Source organism: Aulonocara sp. 'chitande type north' Nkhata Bay, linkage group LG13, assembly GCF_057382095.1.
Source record: "Aulonocara sp. 'chitande type north' Nkhata Bay isolate Kocher_YH1m ecotype deep benthic linkage group LG13, A_spYH_male_GT1.1, whole genome shotgun sequence".
Lineage (NCBI taxonomy): Eukaryota > Metazoa > Chordata > Actinopteri > Cichliformes > Cichlidae > Aulonocara > Aulonocara sp. 'chitande type north' Nkhata Bay.
The window spans coordinates 15,758,447-15,783,242 of record NC_141356.1 but is presented as its reverse complement, the minus strand read 5'-3'; the positions used below and the strand labels follow the sequence as shown (position 1 = coordinate 15,783,242).

General features: G+C 44.9%; 1 protein-coding gene across 1 annotated transcript; it reads left to right on the top strand.

Annotated features, from left to right (window-relative positions):
- The first annotated feature begins 1,022 nt into the window (after positions 1–1,022).
- LOC147315874 (uncharacterized) lies at positions 1,023–15,772 on the top strand. Its single transcript, XM_086260180.1, has 2 exons — positions 1,023–3,310; positions 15,666–15,772. Exons 1-2 carry the CDS (start codon positions 1,264–1,266, stop codon positions 15,770–15,772), a joined length of 2,154 nt encoding a protein of 717 aa, XP_086116306.1. The 5' UTR covers positions 1,023–1,263.
- Positions 15,773–24,796: the final 9,024 nt, after the last annotated feature.

Sequence of the window (24,796 nt, the reverse complement as noted above, 5' to 3'; positions counted from 1 at the left end):
CATGGTTCTCAGCCGGAAAAGGGTGGAGTGCCCACTCCGGGTCGGGGATGAGTTCCTGCCCCAAGTGGAGGAGTTCAAGTATCTCGGGGTCTTGTTCGCAAGTGATGGGAGAAGGGAGCCGGAGATCGACAGACGGATTGGGGCTGCAGCTGCAGTAATGCGGACGCTGCACCGGTCCGTCGTGGTGAAGAGGGAGCTGAGTGTAAAAGCGAAGCTCTCAATTTACCGGTCGATCTATGTCCCTACCCTCACCTATGGCCACGAGCTGTTGGTAGTGACCGAAAGAACGAGATCGCGGATACAAGCGGCAGAAATGAGCTTCCTCCGAAGGGTGGCTGGCCTCTCCCTTAGAGATAGGGTGAGAAGTTCGGCCATCCGGGAGGGGCTCAGAGTAGAGCAGCTGCTGCTCCACATCGAAAGGAGCCAGCTGAGGTGGTTCGGGCATCTGACAAGGATGCCCCCTGGGCGCCTCCTGGGTGAGGTGTTCCAGGCATGTCCCACCGGGAGGAGGCCCCGGGGCAGACCCAGGACACGCTGGAGAGATTATATCTCTCGGCTGGCCTGGGAACGCCTTTGTCATGGTCCTGGGTCATTTTGGCCCAGCGTTTTGTGTTTCCTTGAAGTTCATTTTTGTGCTTTGTGTTTATTCTGATTTTGTATTGGTTTAGGGTTGAACCTGTAGTTTGGTGTGTGTATTCAGCCCTACCTGTGTCTGTCCTTGGTGCTCTGTTCATGTCCCCGTGTTGTGTTGTAAATCAGTCTGTGTGTTCCTGCTTTACTTTGAAGGCTCATGTTCTGGATTTCCTATTCTATTTTGAAGGTCTGTGTCTGTTGTCATTGTGTTCAGCTTGTGTCCTCCGGTCCTCATGTGTATTAGGTTCAGCTGTTCTTCCCTCCTGTGTGTGATTACCTGATTACCTTGTGTGTGTATATTTAGTGGGTGTCGGTCTGTGTTCATTGTCGGCTCGTCTGCGTTCATCCATGTATCACTGCGTTAATCTACATTCATCTGCGTTCTATGGTGTTCCTGTCTCTGCGTCTCTCTGCCCCGCACCCCTTTTGTATGGTCTCAGGTTTGTCATTTAGTTCTCCCAGTTTAGGTTTCTTCAGTTGTTTTGTCATGCCTCACTGCCTGTTTCTGCCATTGTCACTTTGTAAATAAACATCACTCGTATCATCAGTCACTGCTGCATTTTGGGTCCTCCCTTTCCTCCACACCACACGGCTCACTCCGCCAGCCGTGACAGTACGAGCCGACCAAACATGGACCCAGCAGCTTTGTCTGGAGAGAGCGACCTCGCACGCATCCGACGCCTGATGGACTGGGTAACCCACACCACCAACGCAAGGGCACAAGTGGTGGGGTTAAAAGCCATCGAAGCAATCCTGGAAGAAAATCCCTACCTCTGCCAGCTTAAGGGAGTTTCAGGCTTAATTTGCAACCTGCATAAAGCCCGGGGGGTGGTGCGAGCTCGGGAATCCACAGACTTTGTCCAGCAGCAGCGGATTACGGCCACCCCGGAACAGCCACGTCAGCTTCTCCCGCCGGAGGTTTTGCCCGGCCCGCCGGAGGTTTTGCCCGGGAGGAAGCGACGATCGCGCCGTCGGCGCGTCACCCCACAGCCAGATATTGGAACTTCAGAACTGCCGGCCGTGGTGAGTGAGAAGGACCCTTTTTCTGTCTTGGACTGTGGAACAGTTTATCCAGGGACTTTGTTTGGTGCAGCAGACGACAAGGAAAACTGTGTGTTGCTTGCTCATTCTCCTGCTGAGCTGTCTTTACCTCGTTTAGCTGCACAGCCACAAGCAACTCGGACTCCGGTATCTCCGCTAGCCCAGTCATTCATGCCGTCTCCGTCTTCACAGACTCCCTCTGTACGGGAGGCTGCGCTTGTGCCTCCCATTTTTGACTCTTTTTCTAGTACGTATTATTTGCAGAGAGACAAACACGTTAAAAATGCAATCGTTCCTCAACAGCTGGCTAGTTTAGAGACTGCTACTTGCTCCAGGGCCTCACCAGAGGTTAAGTTACAGCCCTCAGCTGACTCTGGACCCCTGGAGGCTAAGAACCCAGCTGAGAACTGCACCCGGCTGTCGCTGCCTGAGCAGGGTCGGTGCTCCGCGCAGCTGCAGTCTGTTTTGTCCCTGCCAGAGGCCCGTGCGCCTGCTGGTTCTGTTCCGTCCCTGCCAGAGGCCCGTGCGCCTGCTGGTTCCGTTCTGTCTCTGCCAGAGGTCTCCGCGCCTGCTGGTTCCGTTCTGTCCCTGCCAGAGGTCTCCGTGCCTGCTGGTTCTGTTGCGTCCCTGCCAGAGGCCCGCGTGCCTGCTGGTTCTGTTGCATCCCTGCCAGAGGCCCGCGTGCCTGCTGGTTCTGTTGCGTCCCTGCCAGAGGCCCGTGTGCCTGCCCGTGTGCCTGCTGGTTCTGTTGCGTTCCTGCCAGAGGCCCGTGTGCCTGCTGGTTCTGTTCTGTGTGTGCCAGGGGCTCCAGTGCCCACTGGGTCTGAGACTGTTTTTGCTGGGGGGCCCGAGGAGCCCGTCCAGCCTTCTGCCTCGTCAGCTGGGGGGCCCGAGGAGCCCGTCCAGCCATCAGCTGCAGTCTCATCACCAGCTGCAGTCTCATCACCCTCGCCTGCTGCGGCCTCAGAGTCTTCGGCCTCACCTGGTCCGGTTTCAGCATCTGCTTTGGCTTCATCCTCGCCTGGTCCGGTTTCAGCATTTGCTTTGGCTTCATCCGGTCCAGCCTCTGCATCCTCATCATCTTCGTCTGGTCCAGCCTCTGCACCCTCGTCTGGTCCAGCCTCTGCACCCTCGTCTGGTCCAGCCTCTGCACCCTCGTCTGGTCCAGCCTCTGCACCATCCTCGTCTGGTCCGGCCTCTGCACCATCCTCGTCTGGTCCGGCCTCTGCATCATCCTCGTCTGGTCCGGCCTCTGCATCATCCTCGCCTGGTCCGGCCTCTGCATCATCCTCGTCTGGTCCGGCCTCTGCATCATCCTCGCCTGGTCCGGCCTCTGCATCATCCTCGCCTGGTCCGGCCTCCGTGTCGTCGTCCACGCCTGGTCCGGCCTCCGTGTCGTCGTCCACGCCTGGTCCGGCCTCCGTGTCGTCATCCACGCCGCCGTCTGATCCTGCGGTTGCCACACCGCCGTCGGAGCCAGCTCGACCCGTTCTGCCTTGCCTCTGCCGGCCGTTTTCCGGGCCTCTAAGATGGCATCACGGCCTTCGGGGGCGGCCTCCGGAAAGAGTTCGTCGCCGCCGCTGGCATCGCGGCCGTCCTCCGGACCTGCTCGGTGGCCACCACTACCTTCCAAGTGGTCGGAAAGAACATTCGAAAGAAGGGACTGCTCTCACAGCTAGAGATTGACGAGGTACAACACAAATGCTACGGCAAGGAGGAGTCAGGACGCCAGGTCAGGGGGGCGATATCATCACCCCCACCCGAGATTGGGTACATAGCCCCAAGTGCGATAGGAGAAGGATCGTTGAGTGTGAGAGGAACTGACCTGAAAAATAGGATCATGGCCAAGCTTGAAACCTGGATCCCCCGTAGCCGGTTACCAAGATTACGTGAAGTACCCTCAGAAGGTCTGCTAGATGATGTTAATGCAGCACTACGGGCAATACCTACAACCACGATTACCGACACTAACAAGCTGATCTACAATACGGCAGCAGTGATCAGTGAGATGCTTGGCTACAAGTTGAACAGCGACAAGGGGCAGTACCCTCCATGGAGAAGGAGGCTAGAGGGCAAGATCAAAGTAGCACGGAGGGAGGTTAGCCAACTAACGGAGTTGCAGAAAGGTAAGACAAATAAGGTGCCTAAGAAATACAGCAAGCTGTCCATACCTGAGGCCTTGGAAACTGCCAAGCAAAGACTCACAGCCTTGGCCAGCCGCTTGAGGAGGTACACCAGAGAGATAGAAGGCAGGAGAATAAACCAGCTGTTCTCCACAGAACCAGCAAAGGTGTACTCTCAGTGGCAAGGGAACAATAAGAGAACAGCACCACCAAGGCTGGAGACGGAGCAATACTGGAAGAGCATATGGGAGAAGGATGCAACCCATAACGGCAATGCTCAGTGGCTAGAGGATCTGAGGGCAGACCACAGCGACCTCCCTGAACAGGGTCCAGTAACCATCACAGTGGCAGATATCCAAGAAAGGGTCTCCAGTATGAAGAGTTGGACAGCACCAGGGCCCGACATGGTTCACGCCTACTGGCTGAAGAAGCTGACTGCACTCCACGAGCGTCTGGCAGCACAAATGAACCAGCTGCTAGTTAACGAGAGACACCCGGAATGGCTAACCGAAGGTCGGACGGTCCTGATCCCCAAGGACCCCAAGAAGGGACCGGTCCCCTCCAACTACCGACCAATAACCTGCCTCAGTACTACATGGAAGCTCCTGTCAGGCATCATATCGGCTAAGATGAACAGGCACATGGGTCAATACATGAGCGGGACACAGAAAGGAATTGGCAAGAATACCAGAGGCGCAAAACACCAGCTACTGGTAGACAGAACAATCAGCCGAGACTGATACACTACCAACATTCAAACAATATGTGGACTGTCCCACCAGGGGAGAGAAAACTTTAGACTTACTGTATGCTAACGTCAAGGATGCATACAGCTCCTCCTCCCTCCCCCCACTTGGTAGGTCAGATCATAACCTGATTCACCTCACCCCCCGCTATGTGCCAATTGTGAGGAGGGAACCTGTGACCACCAGGACTGTCAGGAGGTGGTCAGAGGAGGCAATAGCGGAACTACAGGGCTGTTTCGAGGTGACCGACTGGGAAACACTGTGTGAGCCTCACGCCGAGGACATCAATGGGCTTACTGAGTGTATCACAGGCTACATAACTTTCTGCACCGACTCCATTGTTCCAGCTCAGACTGTTCATTGTTACCCAAATAACAAGCCGTGGGTGACTAAGGACATCAAAGCCCTCCTCAACAACAAGAAGAGGGCTTTCAGAGGGGGCAACAAAGAGGAGGTGAGGAAGATCCAGGTGTTACTAAAGGACAAGATCAGAGAGGCTAAGGAAAATTACAGGAGGAAGCTGGAGTGGAAACTCCAGCAGAACAGCATGAGAGAGGTGTGGAGGGGCATGAAGACCATCACTGGATTCAGGCCAACCAACAGCAGGGGAACTGAGGGAGGTGAGAATAGAGCCAATGAGTTGAATCTGTTTTTCAATAGATTCGACACCACAGTGTCTGCTCCCACCCCCACAACCTCACCTGCAGTCAGCCTGGAATCCAGAGCCACACCACTGTGCCAGCCTCTCTCTTCACATGTTGCCTCCTGTGAGATTCCTGACACCCCTCCCCCACCCATCACCTTCACTCAATACCAGGTTGAGATGCAAATGAGGAGACTTCACTCAGGCAAGTCTGCTGGACCAGACGGAGTGAGTCCCCTTGTCCTCAAGACCTGTGCCCCCCAGCTGTGTGGAGTCTTTCATAAACTGTTTATGCTGAGTCTGAGTCTGCAGAGGGTCCCGGTGATGTGGAAGACATCATGCCTCGTCCCTGCACCAAAGACGCCTCGTCCCAGTGGCCCCCAGGATTACAGGCCCGTGGCACTGACCTCCCACATCATGAAGACCCTGGAAAAGCTCATCCTGGACCAGCTGCGACCCATAGTAAGACCACATCTGGATCCCCTTCAGTTCGCTTATCAGCCTCGTCTCGGAACAGAGGACGCCATCATCTACCTGCTCAATCGTGTCTACACCCATCTGGACCAGCCGGCGAGCACTGTGAGGGTCATGTTTTTTGACTTTTCCAGTGCTTTCAACACCATCAGGCCGACCCTCCTGGGTGATAAGTTAGCAGCGATGCACGTGGATGCTTCTCTGGTGTCCTGGATTGTTGATTACCTGACAGGAAGACCACAATATGTACGTCTCCCACAGTGTGTGTCTGACAAGGTGATTAGCAACACAGGGGCACCACAGGGGACTGTCCTCTCCCCCTTCCTCTTCACCCTCTACACCACAGACTTCAGCCACTGCACAGAGACCTGCCATCTTCAGAAGTTTTCTGATGACTCTGCGGTGGTTGGATGCATCAGCAGGGATGATGAGACAGAGTACCGGGCTGTGGTCGACTCCTTTGTCACGTGGTGTGAGCAGAATCATCTGCAGCTCAACGTGGCAAAGACCAAGGAACTGATCGTGGACTTCAGGAAGACCAGGAAACACTTGACCCCTGTTTCAATCCAGGGGGTCAGTGTTGACATTGTGGAGGACTATAAATACCTTGGAGTACACATTGACAATAAACTGGACTGGGCTAAAAACACCACAGCACTTTACAGGAAGGGCCAGAGTCGTCTCTATTTTTTGAGGCGACTGAGGTCCTTCAACATCTGCCAGAAAATGCTGAGGATTTTCTATGAGTCTGTTGTGGCCAGTGCGATCCTCTATGCTGTTGCATGCTGGGGGAGCAGGCTGAGGGTCGCAGATGCCAACAGACTTAATAAACTGATCCGTAAGGCCAGCAATGTTGTGGGGATGGAGCTGGACTCCCTCAAGGTGGTGTCGGAGAGGCGGATGCTGTCCAAGATAAAGACAATGTTGGATAACACCTCCCACCCACTCCATGACATGTTGGTCAGCCACAGGAGCTCGTTCAGTGAGAGACTGAGATTACCGAAAAGCACCACTGAACGACACAGGAAATCATTCCTGCCTGTGGCCATCTCCCTGTACAACGCATCCACTTAACACACTGTTTGCTGCTACAGCTACACATGTTTCTTTTCCAAATATTTATTTATAAGTGACTTATGTATGTATGTATGTATGTATATATATGTATATATTGTACTATTCTTAGTTAGCGTATTGTCTGTCTTGTCTTAATGTTGGTTTAAAATGGAGCACTGTAACAAAAAATAATTTCCCCCAGGGATCAATAAAGTATTCTGATTCTGATTCTGATTCTGATTCTGAAGACCAGACTGACCAACCTGTGCACTGCCTGGATTGATTACAAGAAGGCCTATGACTCAATGCCCCACAGCTGGATACTGGAATGCCTAGAATTGTACAAGATCAATGGGACCCTAAGAGCCTTCATCAGGAACTCAATGGGGATGTGGCGTACAACACTAGAGGCCAACTCCAAGCCCATAGCACAAGTCACCATCAAGTGCGGGATCTACCAAGGAGATGCTCTGTCCCCACTGCTGTTCTGCATAGGCCTGAACCCCCTCAGTGAGATCATTAACAAGACTGGCTACGGATACCGACTACGGAACGGAGCAGTTGTCAGCCACCTCCTGTACATGGATGACATCAAGCTGTATGCCAAGAGTGAACGAGACATCGATTCACTGATCCACACTACCAGGCTATACAGCAATGACATTGGAATGTCGTTCGGACTGGAGAAGTGTAGCCGGATGGTAACAAAGAGAGGGAAGGTAGTCAGAACTGAGGGGATTGAACTACCAGAAGGCAACATTGCAGACATAGAGGACAGTTACAAGTACATGGGGATCCCGCAGGCGAATGGGAACCATGAAGAGGCCGCTAGAAAAGCTGCAACCACCAAGTACCTGCAGAGGGTCAGGCAAGTCCTGAGGAGTCAGCTGAATGGTAAGAACAAGATCCGGGCCATCAACACGTACGCCCTACCCGTGATCAGGTACCCTGCTGGGGTAATAGGCTGGCCAAAGGAGGAGATAGAAGCCTCTGACATAAAGACAAGAAAGCTCCTTACCATGCATGGAGGGTTTCACCCCAAGTCCAGCACCCTGAGGCTGTACGCTAAGCGGAAGGAAGGGGGCCGGGGACTGGTGAGTGTCAGCACCACAGTCCAGGATGAGACAACGAACATCCAAGAATACATTGGGAAGATGGCCCCAACTGACCGAGTGCTCAGTGAATACCTCAGGCAGCAGAAACCCAAGAAAGAGGAGGGAGACGAGGAACCATCATGGAAGGACAGGCCCCTGCACGGTATGTACCACCGGCAGATAGAGGAGGTGGCTGATATCCAGAAATCCTACCAGTGGCTGGACAAAGCTGGACTGAAAGACAGCACAGAGGCACTAATCATGGCAGCACAAGAACAAGCTCTGAGCACAAGATCCATAGAGGCTGGGGTCTATCACACCAGGCAAGACCCCAGGTGCAGGCTGTGTAAAGATGCCCCAGAGACAATCCAGCACATAACAGCAGGGTGCAAGATGCTAGCAGGCAAGGCATACATGGAACGCCATAACCAAGTGGCCGGCATAGTGTACAGGAACATCTGTGCCGAGTATAACCTGGGAGATGCCCCCAAGGGTGGTGGAGAATGACCGAGCTAAGATCCTGTGGGACTTCCAGATACAGACGGACAAAATGGTGGTGGCTAACCAACCGGACATAGTGGTGGTAGACAAACAGAAGAAGACGGCTGTAGTGATCGATGTAGCAGTTCCGAATGACAGCAATATCAGGAAGAAGGAACACGAGAAGCTGGAGAAATACCAAGGGCTCAGAGAAGAGCTCGAGAGGATGTGGAGGGTGAAGGTAACGGTGGTCCCCGTGGTAATCGGAGCACTAGGTGCGGTGACTCCCAAGCTAGGCGAGTGGCTCCAGCAGATCCCGGGAATAACATCGGAGATCTCTGTCCAGAAGAGCGCAGTCCTGGGAACAGCTAAGATACTGCGCAGGACCCTCAAGCTCCCAGGCCTCTGGTAGAGGACCCGAGCTTGAAGGATAAACCGCCCGCAGGGGCGTGCTGGGTGTTTTTTTTTTTTTTATTAGGGGTGCAACGATATTCGTATCGATATTGAACCGTTCGATACAGTGCTTTCGGTTCGGTACGCATATGTATCGAACAATACAAAATTTGTAATTTATTTCATCAACTTTCCTTCTGACGATGCTGTCTGTGTTGAGCGTTCAGTTCGACTACTCCGACTAGGCTACACTGTCGAGCGCAGATCCACTGAGCGCTCAACACAGACAGCATCGTCAGAAGGAAGAGCGCAGGGCAAGCTAGCGAGACAGAAGTTAAGCTCTCCTTGCAACATGGCAAATTGAACCTCCCCCACCCTCATTCAGATGTGGCGTTTGGAATTACTTTTGGTTTTCATGTGATGTGTGACCCTGAAGGTAAGCGTGTCATGGACTAACTGTTTGGGAGGGATGGTTATATTGTGTATCTGGAATGAATTTTAGGTCTCTACGTCCATCCCATGGGGAATGGGAGCAGTAACAAAGGTGTTGCGTTTATATTTTTGTTGAGTGTATATATATATATATATATATATATATATATATATATACACACATGTACACACACACACACACACACTAATATGATGGTTATACTCAAATTGAAACTCATACATGCAAATTAAAAAAATTTTTTTTTTTAATAAACACTAAAAGAAATTCTGGAAATTACGTTTTGGTTTTGGCTTTAAAGTGTTAATAAAGTTATTTAAGGATCCACACTGTAGATGAGACAGTGCAGCTTGACTGTTTCACTTTGACATGGCTTTGGGAAATTCCAGTGATCATTTTAGAGGGAAGAAAACACTTAAATATTTATAGAAGCACAGGGTCCTAAATTTCCCCGCTAACATAACTAACAGAGTAAATGTGTTCTGACATACACACACGTTGTTTGCCACATCTGTTATTGTGTAATTGGTTGTCTTCCAACTAACAAGCCACATAATTAACATCCAATGAGCCCAACCTACAGACATGCAACCATGAAATAAAAAAACATACTATGCTCCACATATACTTTGGTGTTTGTGGCAACTGAAATACTCTGGTAATATTTATTATCTTAATTCAGTCACTGAAGCTGTAGCACAAAGGTTTCATTTGATTACCAACTTTTTACAGTGAGATGATAGGTGTGGAGAGTTTCAGTCATACACACAGAAACACAACATATATATATATGCCTGCTTTTACTTATCTTTGTGAACTTTTTCATATCATACTGTAATGTCTGTTAAAATGCAGATTTTAATATGACCATATTAATTCATTAGATTAATGTCTGCATTTTAAAATATGTTAAACTCCCTTTAGAAAAAGACATTTAGTCTCCATCAGCCTGCAGAAAAAAATAAGGGCGATGCACACATTTATTCATCTGGCACAGTAGCAGTATCTACATTAACACACAGGTGGTTTGAAATGTTATATATATATTTTTTGTATTCTTCTAAGTTTTATACAGGTCTACTGTTACCTACAAATTTCATGTTTATATATTAAAATAGTTGGTAATAATGCTGCTTTCTTCTGAATAAATCCCATCTCCACCTGAGTCTCAGTCCTTAGGACCACACAGAAATGTTATTCTCCCCAGAGTTCACTGTTGTATTATAAACTTATTGATTCTCGCTCAGCTGCCTCTCATTTATCTGAATTACCTCACTGTTTACAGAGAGAAACACATGCATAAAATCTGGGCTTACTCTGTATACTTTTTGTTAGTACGTTACTTGCTCTCTCAATGGTTGTTTTTGGCCCTGTAATTTGAATTGCTCTTGGTAGAGTGTTGGTCATTATTGAAATGAGCTTACTGCATCCTTGTTTGCATCACAAATTAGTGCACTGTTAGATTACACAGAGAACTTCTACTCCTATCAGCGCATCACACCAATTTGCCCCACTTAGTAAATCGGGCCCTTAAACACCAGTGCCAATCCATCTAAATCTATACGTAAGTAAAAGCAAAGAAAAAACACATTGGAGGATTTATTAGAATTCTCTCTACAGACCAAATATAAGAGAATAACTTTGGAACACTAAAAGTTAAATGCAAACCATTTTTCCCTCGTCTAATTAATTGTTTTTTTGTTCTCTCTGCCTGAATCTTTAATGATGACCCTAAAATATATTAAAGGGTTGTCCCTTTATACATTAATAATGCAGATAAATTTGACTTTTAGCAGGTTCAAGGTTTCACTAGCACAATCAGCATTTGTCATCCATCCCCCCATATATCCATTTTATATCATTTATCTGGGTTCAGGTATCAGGGGCAGCAGTCTATGCGATACATCCATAGGTCACTTGTTGGGTTCATTAAGGGAAACACCAAAACAGTCCCAACCCAGACATCTGATCTAATCTTAGGCCTAATGCCGTATGTCTGCACTGGGGCTTGCATCTGGTCAGAAATCCCTGAAAGTGCCCAGTTGGCATCCTAATCAGAGGGCTAAACCACCTCAGCTGGCTCCTTTGAATGTAGATGTGCAGGGGCTTTACTCTGAGCCTCTCATGAATGATGTCACCCTGTACTACCAAAGCACCCCTTCCAGGATGACTTGAGAGACACACCTAAAATACCTTCTCCAAGTCCACAAAACAAATGTAGATCAGTTCTGTAAACTTCCACACATCTTAACACAACACAACACAACCAGTACACTGGTATAGACCTTGCTGGGGAGGCAAATGAGTGTGATCCCACTAAAATTGGATCTTTAATTTCAATCATTCCTGAGTTGGTTTGCCAGAATTGCCTAAAGGTGGACCAAAAATCTTACTCAGTGGCATCACCAAATAATTCCCACATCCGAGTTGTTACTTTGGCTACTGAAGGGGCACATTCTGCTTGGCGTGCCAGTATCTGCCAACCTCTGCGTCCATAACTCAGCCACAGTTCACAGGACACCTTCGTTCAGTTTGACACCTGGTGTTACCACCAAAGTTGGCATCAACCACCTACTGTGCACAGCTTTGTACTACAGCTGCTATGTAATAAAGCTGACACAAAACTGTCTTTCTTTCTTTTTCCACTGGGAAATCATAATTCAAAATTTCAAAGTAACTGAAAGATGCTTGACAGGTGTGACCTTATGTTGAAAAACCAAACCCTGAGAAAAACATACATCTCTGCTCCTGCCAGAGAGAGACAGCCTGTTATCTGTGTTCTGTAACAAACATGAAACCATTTCACACTTATGGATCTATCTGATTTTGCCAGCATACCTAGGTCCAGATATTAACAGCTAATTTAGCACAATATGAAAGTCTGATGTATAGTTAAATTGCACATGTGTCCTTTTAGTTTGTTATGCATCTACTCTAAAGGGGTTTCTTCCAAATATATGTCGACACAATACTAAGAAAGCATTCCTCTTCTTCGAGGCAATAAGACTCATGAAGTAACATTCACTAACTTGACTGTTTGCGAAGCAGTTTTTTTCCCTGTATTTGCTCAGAGATTTATTTGCAAATCTCAGTTTGAGATTTAAAAATCAAAACTGAACTGAACTGAACTGAAAACAATACTTGCATTAGCTGCCTCCCTCTTCCCGCTCCACCACAACCACCCACACATGCAGGACCTTGGAGTAGGGGTATGTCACCAGGGTGCAGAGGAGGCCACCCCCCCCCGTCCCCTTCTGGCTGCCTCTGCCTCAATTTTATCCCACAACTTAGACATTCACATTACTCACACTCTCATTACACATACATATAGGATCTTGGGGGTGGGCACGATACACGGAATCCAAAGTACCATCAGGGTGTACACCCCACCCCTGGCGTCGTTGCCCACCTCTCAATGTTAAATACACGTAGACATTGAGGGCTAGCAGGAGGGAACTGCTGCTCTCTGGCAGGTAGCTCCATGCCCTCCTGGGTTTTAAATGCACCTTAGAACACACATGCATCAACACTACAATGAGCGGGTGGAGGGAGGTTCGGAGTCTTCTCTCACCCCCATTCTCTGCGACCTGCTGGAGCGGGGGGGCTAGGAGGAGGAGTTGGCCGTCCGACTGCGGTCTGGAGTGTGGGGCCTCCCTGCTGCTGCGGAGTCAGGGCGGTCTGCCCCCCCCCCACCGCAGGGAAAAGGGTAACACCACCTGGGTCTGGGTGCAGTTCCCCCCTCCAGGGGCAAGGGTACCTAGACCCGGTTTGTAGAGTACGCTTGGGGAGTGTGATCGTGTGTACAGCGTCTCTTTATGTCTGTCTCCACGTTGATTGAGTGTGGAGTAAGTGCATATGAGAGCATGAGGGTGGGAATGGATGTTTGTATATGTGTGTGCCTGTATTTCTGTGTCTATGTGTCAGGTTGGGTGTCAGGCGCCACCTCTCTGGGGACATCTTAGGCCCTCCAAGGTTTGGAGGCCTATCTCCCCCTACCACCACTTCCCCTGCCAGTGGCGGACTCCCTCAAACATCGGTGCGTTGGTGGTTCTTTGTGTCCGGGGATGGGCGTCCAGGTACACACCGGCTCACTCCTTGGCGGCCGCTTATCGGGGCCTGGAGCCTGGGGCTCACTCGGGCCACTTCGGAGGTGGGGTGTCCCCGGCCTCTCGGCCTGGGGCTCGGTCACTCAGGCACGGCTGGCTACCGGTGGAGCTCACGGGCGCGTCACTGCAACTCCCCCTGGCTTCTGCTCCGCGGCTGCTGGGTCTCTCCTCAGCTCTTTCTGGGACAGTGGCGCGGCTGCCCCTCTGTTGGTCTTCCTTGGTCTCTTGTGTTCTGGGGGCCTCTGGATGTCTGGAGTTTTGATCTCCTCCATACCTGCTTCATGCCCTGGAGGACGGGGCTGTGGCCCCCCCACACCCTCTAGCAGATCATTACATGAAGGAACCTTTTAAAAAAAAAAACAAGCGCGTCCATGCTCACAGGTGTACACACGGGTGATCACACCCACAAACTACACCCTTTTTGGCTCCTACCTCAAAGCACACTGTGTTCTGTTGATCTTATGTGCTGCACAATAATGTTTAATATTTAGTATTTACTGTCATATTCCCATATATCATTGTGATGTTGTTTATTCTATTACTCTTGTTCTCTTCTGCTTGTTTTCTTTTTTCTTTCTCAGCAGGTGACCCAGGTGATTGATATATGCATTTTTTTTTCTTCTTCTTTTTTTCTGCTCATTCTGTTGGTTTTTGTCTTTTGCCCTTCTCCCCCGTCCCTCTTCTCAGCTGTTTCTCTTTCCCTCTTTCTTTCTCCCCTTCTTTCCCCCAGTCAAGTCTGTCCCGTATTCAGTAAGTGAAAATAAAATGAACAATAAAAGGTGAATCAAATGGACCATTACGGCAAGGCTGGGATGGTCAATTTGGTAAAGTAAATCCATTGGGCATCTTTCTTTGCCTTTAGACAACAATTCTGATGGCAAAAGAGCCAAACGGGACAGGCAAAAAAAGAAAAAAAAAATCAATATTTTTATGAATATAATGTCATCATTACAGATAATGTGTAACACAGTGCCTTAACTTCCTGCACTGTTTTATATGATAGCTGTATATCCGATTTATTGCTAGCTAACCTCATACTGCTTGGATAAAATGTAGCTAACTCTACTACATTTACTTTGAGTTTAGTGATTCTATTTTTAACGTTTTAGGATCAAACCTACTGCTTCTTGTTATAAGAAACTCACTGAACCTACTGTAAATTGCAAATTAATGATTAGGCAAAGTAACTTAAAAAAGATAGTCAAGTCTGCAAGACACAGAGAAACATAGAACAATTTCAGTAACACTTTTTTTTTCTTCTTTTAGGTTTTGTGATGCACCAAAAGAGGTGGGATAACCTTTTCTCACTTTTCTTCATCAACACCCAGAGGAACTTATGATTTTTTTTAGAAAGATATTTCTATTTTTCTCTCTTTACTTTTCACCATCTTTATCTTACTATAGCACACATCACAAATCTTCAAAATCATCAGTACTGTCAGAAATCTCACATCTTGGCTTCTATTTGAGTAAAGATGTGCAAACCTCTATTTGGACTAAACTTCAGTGCTAAGTAAGTCACTTTGCATGAAAACAAGTCAGCACGAAATTTAGAAATAGAAACATTTTAAACATGTTTTTAAATTCAGCCATCAAACACAACCCTCCATTCTAAATCAACTTTACTATCATTATTACTCAGGGGATATACATTTTGGAGATTTTAAAATTTTACATGATCATTGTGCATTTTATTGGTCATCAGAAGATTGCTCTAATTTACCATTAACATGAGCTTTGCATTCAGTATATATCATACTCTTTGAGGGTTTGGTATTTAAGCTTTACTACTAACTGTTATGTTGATTCTTAACTAATGTTAGAAGAAGCTGATGGTAACATTTTCTGATTCAGCTGCTCTAGAAATAAATTAAGCTACATTTTGATGGAAACCTGATCTTTGGCATTTGATCTTTGGGGTAAGCTCCTTCTTCATCACTGCAGTACCATGTAACGATGCTCTATGGCTGCAGGTATTGCACATGAATTGCTATTGTGTCAGATCCCAAGCCCATAATATTGCTTTCTGAATTTTGGATGCTCTTCTTGACAGTTTCCAGTAAAAGCTTTAGGGTTGAAAACAATTTGGGGCTGATCCTGACATAGTTCGGGGGAATACAAGTTACAATGAAGGCTAATCTCAGCTGAAGTTGTTTGATTTTTTGAAAACACCGGTATCACTAGTCAAGACAAGGTAGCACCTTTAAGCTTTGACCTGCCTGTCATCCGTGGATTGCTCTATGTCTGATTTGTTACCTACCTGAATAAATTTTAAGAGATAACCGTCCTGTTGCAGTAGACTATGCACCTCTACAGAAAAGGCACTCTGCACTTTAGACGTCATTTTCTATCCATCTGTCTATACTTGACAGATATTGTCAAAATATCTGATGATCCAACAATTTCTCCTATTATTTGTATCCAGGTGGTGAAAAATGCTTTACAAATTTTGACAGCATGTACAGCATAGACCAAAAGACCTACCTCACTTTTGTCCCCTGTGACAGTCAGAGGATTTCTATTGTTAAGTGATCTTTTCAAAGTCGATTCATTTGTTTATTATCTGAATTTGTGTCAGTCCACTAAAATCAACTGAAAATAAATTATTTTAAAAATATAATCAGTGATATGTTTGTTCATATTTTCAGGCACAATGTCTAAAGCTACAACATTAGCTTACCCATATGGAAAAGATACATATAAATCTTATAAAGTTTGTATCTGTCTTGCGTGAAACTTGTATGAAAAGCATATAAGAGTGAAAACTACGAAAGAGGATTAGGGCCACTGGGGAAAAAAAGGAAAGAATTCTGACTTTAATCTCAGAATTCTGACTTTTTTCTCAGAATTCTGAGATTAAAGTCAGAATTCTGAGATTAAAGTCAGAATTCTGAGAAAAAAGTCAGAATTCTGAGAAAAAAGTCAGAATTCTGACTTTTTTCAGAATTCTGAGAAAAAAGTCAGAATTCTGAGATTAAAGTCAGAATTCTGAGATTAAAGTCAGAATTCTGATTTTTTTTCTCAGAATTCTGACTTTAAAACTTGTACGTTTTGGATACTTACTAAAACAATGTATGAAAGTAATGAGAAAGTGGCCACTTTCATGAGTAAATCATGTAAGCTTTATATGATTTACTCATGAAAGTGGCCACTTTCATGAGTAATCACATATAAGTTTTTACTATTTCTTTCCCATATGGGTATATTTAGGAAAAAAAATTACAAGTAGAGTTCATTAGCTGCCACTAGTCAGTGAGCTAGGATGCAACAGTGCACCCACAAGAAAATGCTTTCTCACTTCCCACCCACAAATTCTCCAAAATGTATTTAGTGGTTCTAAGCCAGAGAGGTGCTAGGATTGAACGGAGAGAACTGTTGTGTTGGTGGTGGCCCAGTATTATTTGCTATCTTTATATTTTGTAGGCAGTTGTTTTTTTAAAATTCAGTTAATTCTCTGACTAGCTAAAACACATCATGCAACTGACTGTCACTCCTTTCTGTTCACTCCATTTTACAATTTCTTCCTAAATACCTATGCCATCTTTTCAGCACCTAATCTTTTGATACCACTGCCTCATTCTGACTCTTAGCATTTTTTCCTCCCATTTCTGATTTATTTTTGTTCTTTTTCATTTCACCTTCCTGTGTCTCTCGCAACCCATCGCCCCTATGAATCTCTTGGTCCTACTGTGTTATGTGCTCTGGATCGGTGTCTTTTGCCACACATTTCTTCACAAGTCTAGATAATTTCTTTTAACACAGATGTGAAGTAACTTCTTCACACAGACTTTCAATTTTGTTTCCAGTTTAAATTTGACTATATATAACATATGCTACATTTATGAAGCTACTTTTACACAACATTTTTTATTTTAAAAAAAGGCTTTGAATCTCAAAGCTCAGGTGACAGATGGCAGCTCAGAGTCCTAATAAAACCCTAGATCAGTGTCTAGGTTACCACATTAGGATTGTGTAAGACATATTTCCTTTCTGCAGTGATATTTGAAAGATCTATCCCAGAATTTGTATAATCAAAAGAGAAAAAACTATTTTCATAACTAAAAAGAGAGAAAAGAAAGGATGTTAAAAGTCATTGAGTTAGTTCCTAAGAGTGAGACATGAGCAGGGTGAACAATGACAGAAACACAGAGATGAAACTCCTCCAATCATCCCCACTGTTGCATCAAAGACAGACCAAACCAAATCACCTGAATTTCTTCTTTGTTCCACTGAGCCCTGCTGACTTAGAAACCGCTATTGGTGCTCCCATGATAGACTTCAAGGAAATAACCCGTCATTTTCCACTCAGGAAAATAATCCATTACGCTCCAATCGAAAGCACAAGGCTTTATCTGTCTCAAAGATGCAGAGACAGAGCCACGGAGATAGCGGGGGAGAAAATTCAAATATATTAAAATATGCTAGGGAGACAAAGAAAGTGCACGAGGGAGGCAGTGGGTTGCAAAAATCAAATCAAAAACTCAATTGAGTGGCACAAGAGATAGATATACAGATATAATTTGGCTGATTTAGTTTTGAGTCATCTGTGATTTTGTCCTATCAGTCACAAATAAATATGGAACTCTCAGCTGGCCTAGTGGAGTCACGGTGAAAATATGTGTGCCATTTTTACTAGCTTTCCCTACTGTTTTACACCTCGGAGGGAGATTTAATAATAGTGTGCTTGTAAACTACTTGAGCGACACGCTAAATCTGTTGGTCAGCAACTGATAGGATATAGAGATGGCGTCGCACAAGTGCATTATTGTTAATGAAGAATCACCATGTTTTACTTCCCATAAATGTGACTCCTTTAATATTTAAAAGTAGTTATGTAAGTGACTGGTTAATAGGTTTACTCCTGTTTTCTTTCTTTTGGAGACAGTTGTTTAAAATTATTAATGTAAAAAAAAACAAACAAACAAAAAAACTAAAGTTAGCACAATAGAACTGCATTTTTTTATGGAATGTCTCTGTATATACTTTGTTTTCTGCAATTAGTTTTAATATGGATGTAATTAGGGCTGTGCAATATGACCAACATCTTATATCCCGATATACGACATTTATCGTCCTGACAACGATATACAAAAATTTTACATATTTTGTAAATTCTGTGAATGTCGGGCAACTTGACTTGCTTGACGTGTTTTCAGCTGGGTGTCGTGTACCTGGGGTCAAATGTTTTGACCAATGCATGAAGCTATACATTTTTAGACATAAACTGTAACGGCCGCCATTTTCTTTGTGAGTATTTATTACACGGCGTGCTGCGGGGAAAAGCCTGTTCTAACGTTTGAGTCTAAGGTTTATTTTGAGGACCTGACAGCTATTTTTTGCTTCTCGTCCATAAACTCTCTCAATTCTCTTTCACATAATTCTTGCCTAAGTGGTGGAAGAGGTTTGTCATGTTGGAATCTGAGGTGGTGACTGGTTTCCTGCCTAATTTGCATAGTACAGTTTTGCGGTTTGTGTCAGACTTTTCATAACCAAACCATCTCCATGCTAGAGCTAGCCCCTCGTTTGGAAATAAAGTCCTTGATTTGTTTTTACTGGTCCTTAATTTTGTCATCATTTCAGTTTATTTTTAAAAATCTTAAAAGATCTTCAGCTTTATTGTGAAAGGGTTTACTGTCGTTGTGGCTAACGGCAACGCGTAAAAACAGTCGCTTGTCCATCATAGTGTGGTTATTTTAAATATAAGAGATAGAACTTTAAGAAATTAATATAGCTACTACAGTGACACTGAAAATGATGAAAAAACATTTCTGTGAACACTTTGTTGTGCAACACCGCTAAACAAATGATAGCATAATATGAAACGAGAGATGTTTTCATATCGTCATCCATATATATCTTTATATCGAACAGCCCTAGAGGTAATTTACCAAAATAATTCTTAAAATTAAAAATATTTAGTGGCCCTGCTTACTGTCTATCCAACCTTCATCACTTAAATGTGTTATGGAATTAATGAAGTTTAGACAGTGCATAACCTTGTCATCAAGAAACTAAATATTTTAGCAGAAGACTATATGATAGGCTCCAGCGCCCCCTGCGACAATGAAAAGGAAAAGCGGAAGTGAATGGATGGATGGATGGAAGACTATATGATGAGTTCCAGACATGACCAGTGTTGGGATATGAATCTTTGGACATTGTCAAAATTGGCTTTTTCTCACATGGTACAGACAGCAGGTGAAAGTCTGCTTTACATGCTTTTTGACTACTGGGAATACTACGTCTGGCTTAGGTGAGGGAAATGCATGTGTATGTTGGAGCTCCTCTGTTATCACATTCATTCGGACTTTGGTCACTTTGATTGGGAAGACTGTTTAATGAATGATATCTCACAGTCATACCTGCACATAACAAAAAAGTGAAAATAGCTTTTAGTAAAATTTGCATAATCCATGCCTTCTGCATATTTATTTTACTCACCATAAACGTAGTTTGTGGTGATTTTAATCAAGCATGAAAGTAATACTGTGGCATTCTCCATCTCTCAACCCTTCTGTTTTGTAGTGTTTCCTCTCATCCCTCACTTCTCTCTTATATAAAGGAAATGCCATATAGAGTAACCTTTAAAAAAGTAAGACTGACCTGCATCCCCCACTGGTTTGGCGTACCAAGCTTTTCTGTTTGTGTGAATAGTGAATATTGACATTTTCAGCCAACTAGGGACTAATGTGTTGTTGAATCTATGTATGCCCTGGAAACCTTTGTTTACGGAGACGCACAGACATAAACTCAAAAAAGATACCCACAATATACAAAAACACAAAGATGTCAACACAAAAAGCATGGGAATATCTGCAGCTTTCACCGGTTTGCTCGTAATACAACCTGTATTTAAACATACAGACTGGTGCATATGATACATATGATTCAGAAATACACAAATACTGGAAAAGCACATATATATGCACAGAGTAAAATCATACTTACACATAGATACACTTGCATAGAAAGCAGAAAGCACAACTGTACAGGCCGTACTGTCTCCCTCTTTTAATTCAGGTATGTGTTTGGGGATCTGATCAGAATTTCAATCTTTCTCCATAGACACTGAGTGATTGACGGCTGTCTTTTTTTCATCCCTCTCCTCCCTCACGTTGCTATTCCCCAGCTGTCTTTCTTTTCACACATCGCCCTCCCCTCTCCATGTCTCTGTTGCTGCCTGTCTCTCGCGCTTGCTGCCTTGCCCTCTTTTTTGTCTTCTATGCTGTTGCTTAGGCGTCTGCAATAGATGGCTCAGCATTTCACACATACACACTTGCTATGTGCTGGTCTTTGAGTTTTGTCATGTATCTGTATAATATGGCACATGAGTGTGTCAGTGTTAAATGTATATCGTCAGGCTATGATAGGCAAATCACACTGACTGGGCTGTTTGAGGTAAAGGAAGCTGATGTACTGTCACGGCTGGCGGAGGGAGCCGTGTGGTGTGGAGGAAAAGGAGGACCCAAGATGCAGCAAACTGATGATACGAGTGATGTTTTATTTACAAAGGTGGCGGTGACAAAAACAGGCAACGAGGTATGAGTACTTTACAAACGGAAACCTAAACTGGGAGAAACTAAATAGCAAACCTGAGGCCGTACAAAGGGGGTGCGGGGCAGAGGGACGCAGAGACAGGACACCATGGAACGCAGATGAATGCAGAGATACGCAGAAATACACGGATGAGTGCAGTGATACATGGATGAACGCAGACGAGCCGACGAGGAGCACAGGCAGACACCAACTATAAATACACACACCAGGTAATGAGGAAATGGCACACAGGAGGGGACACAGCTGGAACTTAATGGGCATAACGAGACACAGACCTACAAAGTAAAACAGGAAATCTAGAACCCGAACCGGACACAAGGGGGGAGGACACAGAATAACTAGAACAGAGGGAAATAGTCACAAAACACAAAACGCTGGGTCAACGACCCAGGACCATGACATGTACAGTGCATAGATAATTTATTAATGCCTCACCATCCTAAAGTGTTGAACAAGTGTTCTCCGGGATGTGTCACTACACTGTAACAACACTGCTGGGTGTAGTTGCAGATGTAACATTTATTTATTATGTCATTTATTGCTTTTATGTGTGTTCTACTTGACCTAAATTACCACGACCATTATACAGCTGTCCAACAGCTTATTAGCACATATATCTGATCACATTGCAGCATCTCAATGCATTTAGGCATGTAGATGTGGTCAGGATTTTCTGCTGAAGTTCAAATCAAGCACCAAAATGAAGAAGAAAGGTGATGTAAGTGACCTTTTACATGGCATGGTTGTTGAGTATTTCAAAAATTGCTGATCTAGTGTCATTTCCCCACAAAAAAATCTCTAGGATTTACAAAAAAATGTTGTAAAAGGAGAAAATAGCGAGTGAGCAGCAGTTTTCTGGGTGAAAATGTCTTGTTGAGGCCAGAGGTCAAAGGAAGATGGCCAGATTGCTTCAAGCTGATAGGAAGGCAACAGTACTTTAAATAACCACTCATTCCAATAAATCCAGAAGAGCATCACTGAATGGACAATAGGTTAAACCTTGAACCTGATGGACCACAGCAGCTTAAGTCAACACCAGGGTACGAAGATAAGTATTTTGCGTGCTGCACAATAACATTTAATATTTTGTATCTACTGTTAGCTAGTTTATTGTGATAGTGTTGTATTTGTTGCTCTTTTTTGTTTGTTTTCTCTTCTGTTTTTTTTTAATCTTCATACAGGTGATCCAGGTGATTTGTTTGTTTTTTTGTTTTTCTTCCCCCCTTTCTCACCATCTCTTTTCCCCTCTATTTTTCTTTCTCTCCCTCTCTTTCTTTCATTCTTTCTCCCTGTCCTGTCCCCCAGTCATGTCTGTCCCGTCTGTAACAACCAAAAATGAAATAAAATAAATACATAATTATAATAAAGGTCAATTAAATGGACCAATATGGCAAGGCCATAATGATCCACTTGGTAAAGTAAATCTGCTTGGCATCTTTCTTGGCCTTCAGACAACAATTCTGATGGCTAAAGATCCAAACGGGACAGGCAAAAAATAATTATAAGTATTAGGAATCATTTTCCTGGCCTGATTAATGACATTATTTTTTCATTTATTTATCGCCAAATCCAGGTGTAGTCACCTCAAGGTCGCTTAATATTGTATGGTAAAAACCTTACAATAATACAGAAAACCCTAGCAATCAGACATATGGGTGGTACTTTCACAATCTGGCGTAATGAAAGCACAGATCCATCCTGCCTTGTATCAATGGTTTATGCTGCTGCTGGTGGTGTAGAGCAGCAGTCCCCAACCCCCGGACCGGTCCGTGAGTTGTTTGGTACCGGGCCGCGAGAGTTGAGGCTCGGGTGTGAAATTTATGGTTTTCAGGGGTTTTATTGGTTTTTATTGTTATTTTTTATTGTTTTTATCATTAACTTGGTTTCCCTGGGTCTTTTCCTGTGTGTTATGAATACATTTTCCTTTTTTTTGGTACCGGTACTGATTTTATTTTGTTGTATTTATCCGCGACACCTTAAAGGCCGGTTTGTGAAAATATTGTCTGACAAAAACCGGTCTGTGGCGCAAAAAAAGGTTGGGGACCACTGGTGTAGTGCATATTTTCGTTGCACATTTTGGGCTCCTTAGTCCCATCATTTACACACCACAGTCTGAGTATTGGTGTTCGCCATTTTCATCCCTTTGTGATAACAGTATCATCTTCTGATAGCTCCTTCCAGCCATGTCACAAAGCTCAAATCATCTTAGACTCATCAACATGACTGTAGGTTCAATTAAGTGGCTCCCATGGTTACCAGATCTCAAACCAATAAAGGACCTTGGGATTTGGTTGAATGGGAAATTTGAATGAGCAGGTAACACGTCTGTTGCATCTCGAAGACGTAAAGAATACCTAAATGCAAAAAGGGGATCCAACCTGGTATTAGGAAAGTATACTAAATAAAGTGGCCAATGAGTGCATTTCCTATTTTGTATTGGTAGTGAAACACAGTTCATTGTTGATTTAAAGGAAGAACATATTAAAAGTGTTTAATTATTTAGACTTTTGATTTTTAGTATCTAAAGTATTATACATATATTTCTTAGTATTTATGAAGACTTCATTTTAAGTTGTAGTCATTATGCAGGCCCATTGCCATTAATAGCTAAAGAGTTATAAACAGGTTTTCATATGGTAAATGGCCTGTATTTATATAGCGCTTTACTAGTCCCCAAGGACCCCAAAGCGCTTTACATATCCAGTCATCCACACACACATTCACACACTGGTGATGGCAAGCTACATTGTAGCCACAGCCACCCTGGGGCGCACTGACAGAGGCGAGGCTGCCGGACACTGGCGCCACCGGGCCCTCTGACCACCACCAGTAAGCAACGGGTGAAGTGTCTTGCCCAAGGACACAACGACCGAGACTGTCCAAGCCGGGACTCGAACCGGCAACCTTCCGATTACAAGGCGAACTCCCAACTCTTGAGCCACGATCGCCCCATGTGGCAATGGTTTTATTTAAATTCACCTATTCCAAGTCTTTCACAGGGACATTGAGGTGAAATATGTTTGATGTCTGAGGCAGCAGTAATAGAGGATTAGTGCAAGTTGGGATTTCGATTGCTCTATGCATGAAAAAATATATTTCAAAGTGGAGTTTCTCTTTAAGTAGCTGAAGCTATATCTTTTGCCAAATAAAAGAACGATTGTCCATTTCTACAAAATAGCCCTATAAAGTTTTATGGTATTGTATCATTTTGTTTTATGATATTATATCATGTGCTGCCGGCTACTTGAGTTCATTGCACCGAGATGGAAACAAAACTCTCTCATCTTAAATGAGATGCAGCTTTTCGAGTTATAAAGCAAACTCCTTTTATTGCAGCAAACTTATAAAATAGGCAAATATCAACATCAAGGTGAAATAATATGACTGTGGACTTGGCTGTAAAGAAAGCTTTAAATTAGATGATATTCTTTTTTTTTTCTTTTTTTTTAACTGAAGCCCCTGTTTATGAGGCACTGTGATTCAGCAGACATGCAAATGTGTATATTTGTGCAGTTTAATGAAAATATCATGCTTGGCGGGCCGGGCAAAACCTCCGGCGGGCCGGGCAAAACCTCCGGCGGGCCGGGCAAAATCTTCACCGCCGGGCTGGGTTGGGAAGCGGTAGCGGCTGGAGGGCGAAGGTGCAGCTCATGAAGGAGGAAGTCCCGTGCCAGCGGGTGAAGCGAGTCTAGCAGCCAGGAGTGTGCAGAGAGTAGCTGCTGTAGCCTGGCTTCTACAGCGCGGTGGAACTCTTCTTCCTCCTGCTCGAGCCACAGGTTTACCAACCTTGCGACCGTGTCGGTTACCTCCTCCCGAAACTCCTGGGTAGGTGCGAATGCTGCTGGGTCCATGTTGGTCGGCTCGTACTGTCACGGCTGGCGGAGGGAGCCGTGTGGTGTGGAGGAAAAGGAGGACCCAAGATGCAGCAAACTGATGATACGAGTGATGTTTTATTTACAAAGGTGGCGGTGACAAAAACAGGCAACGAGGTATGAGTAC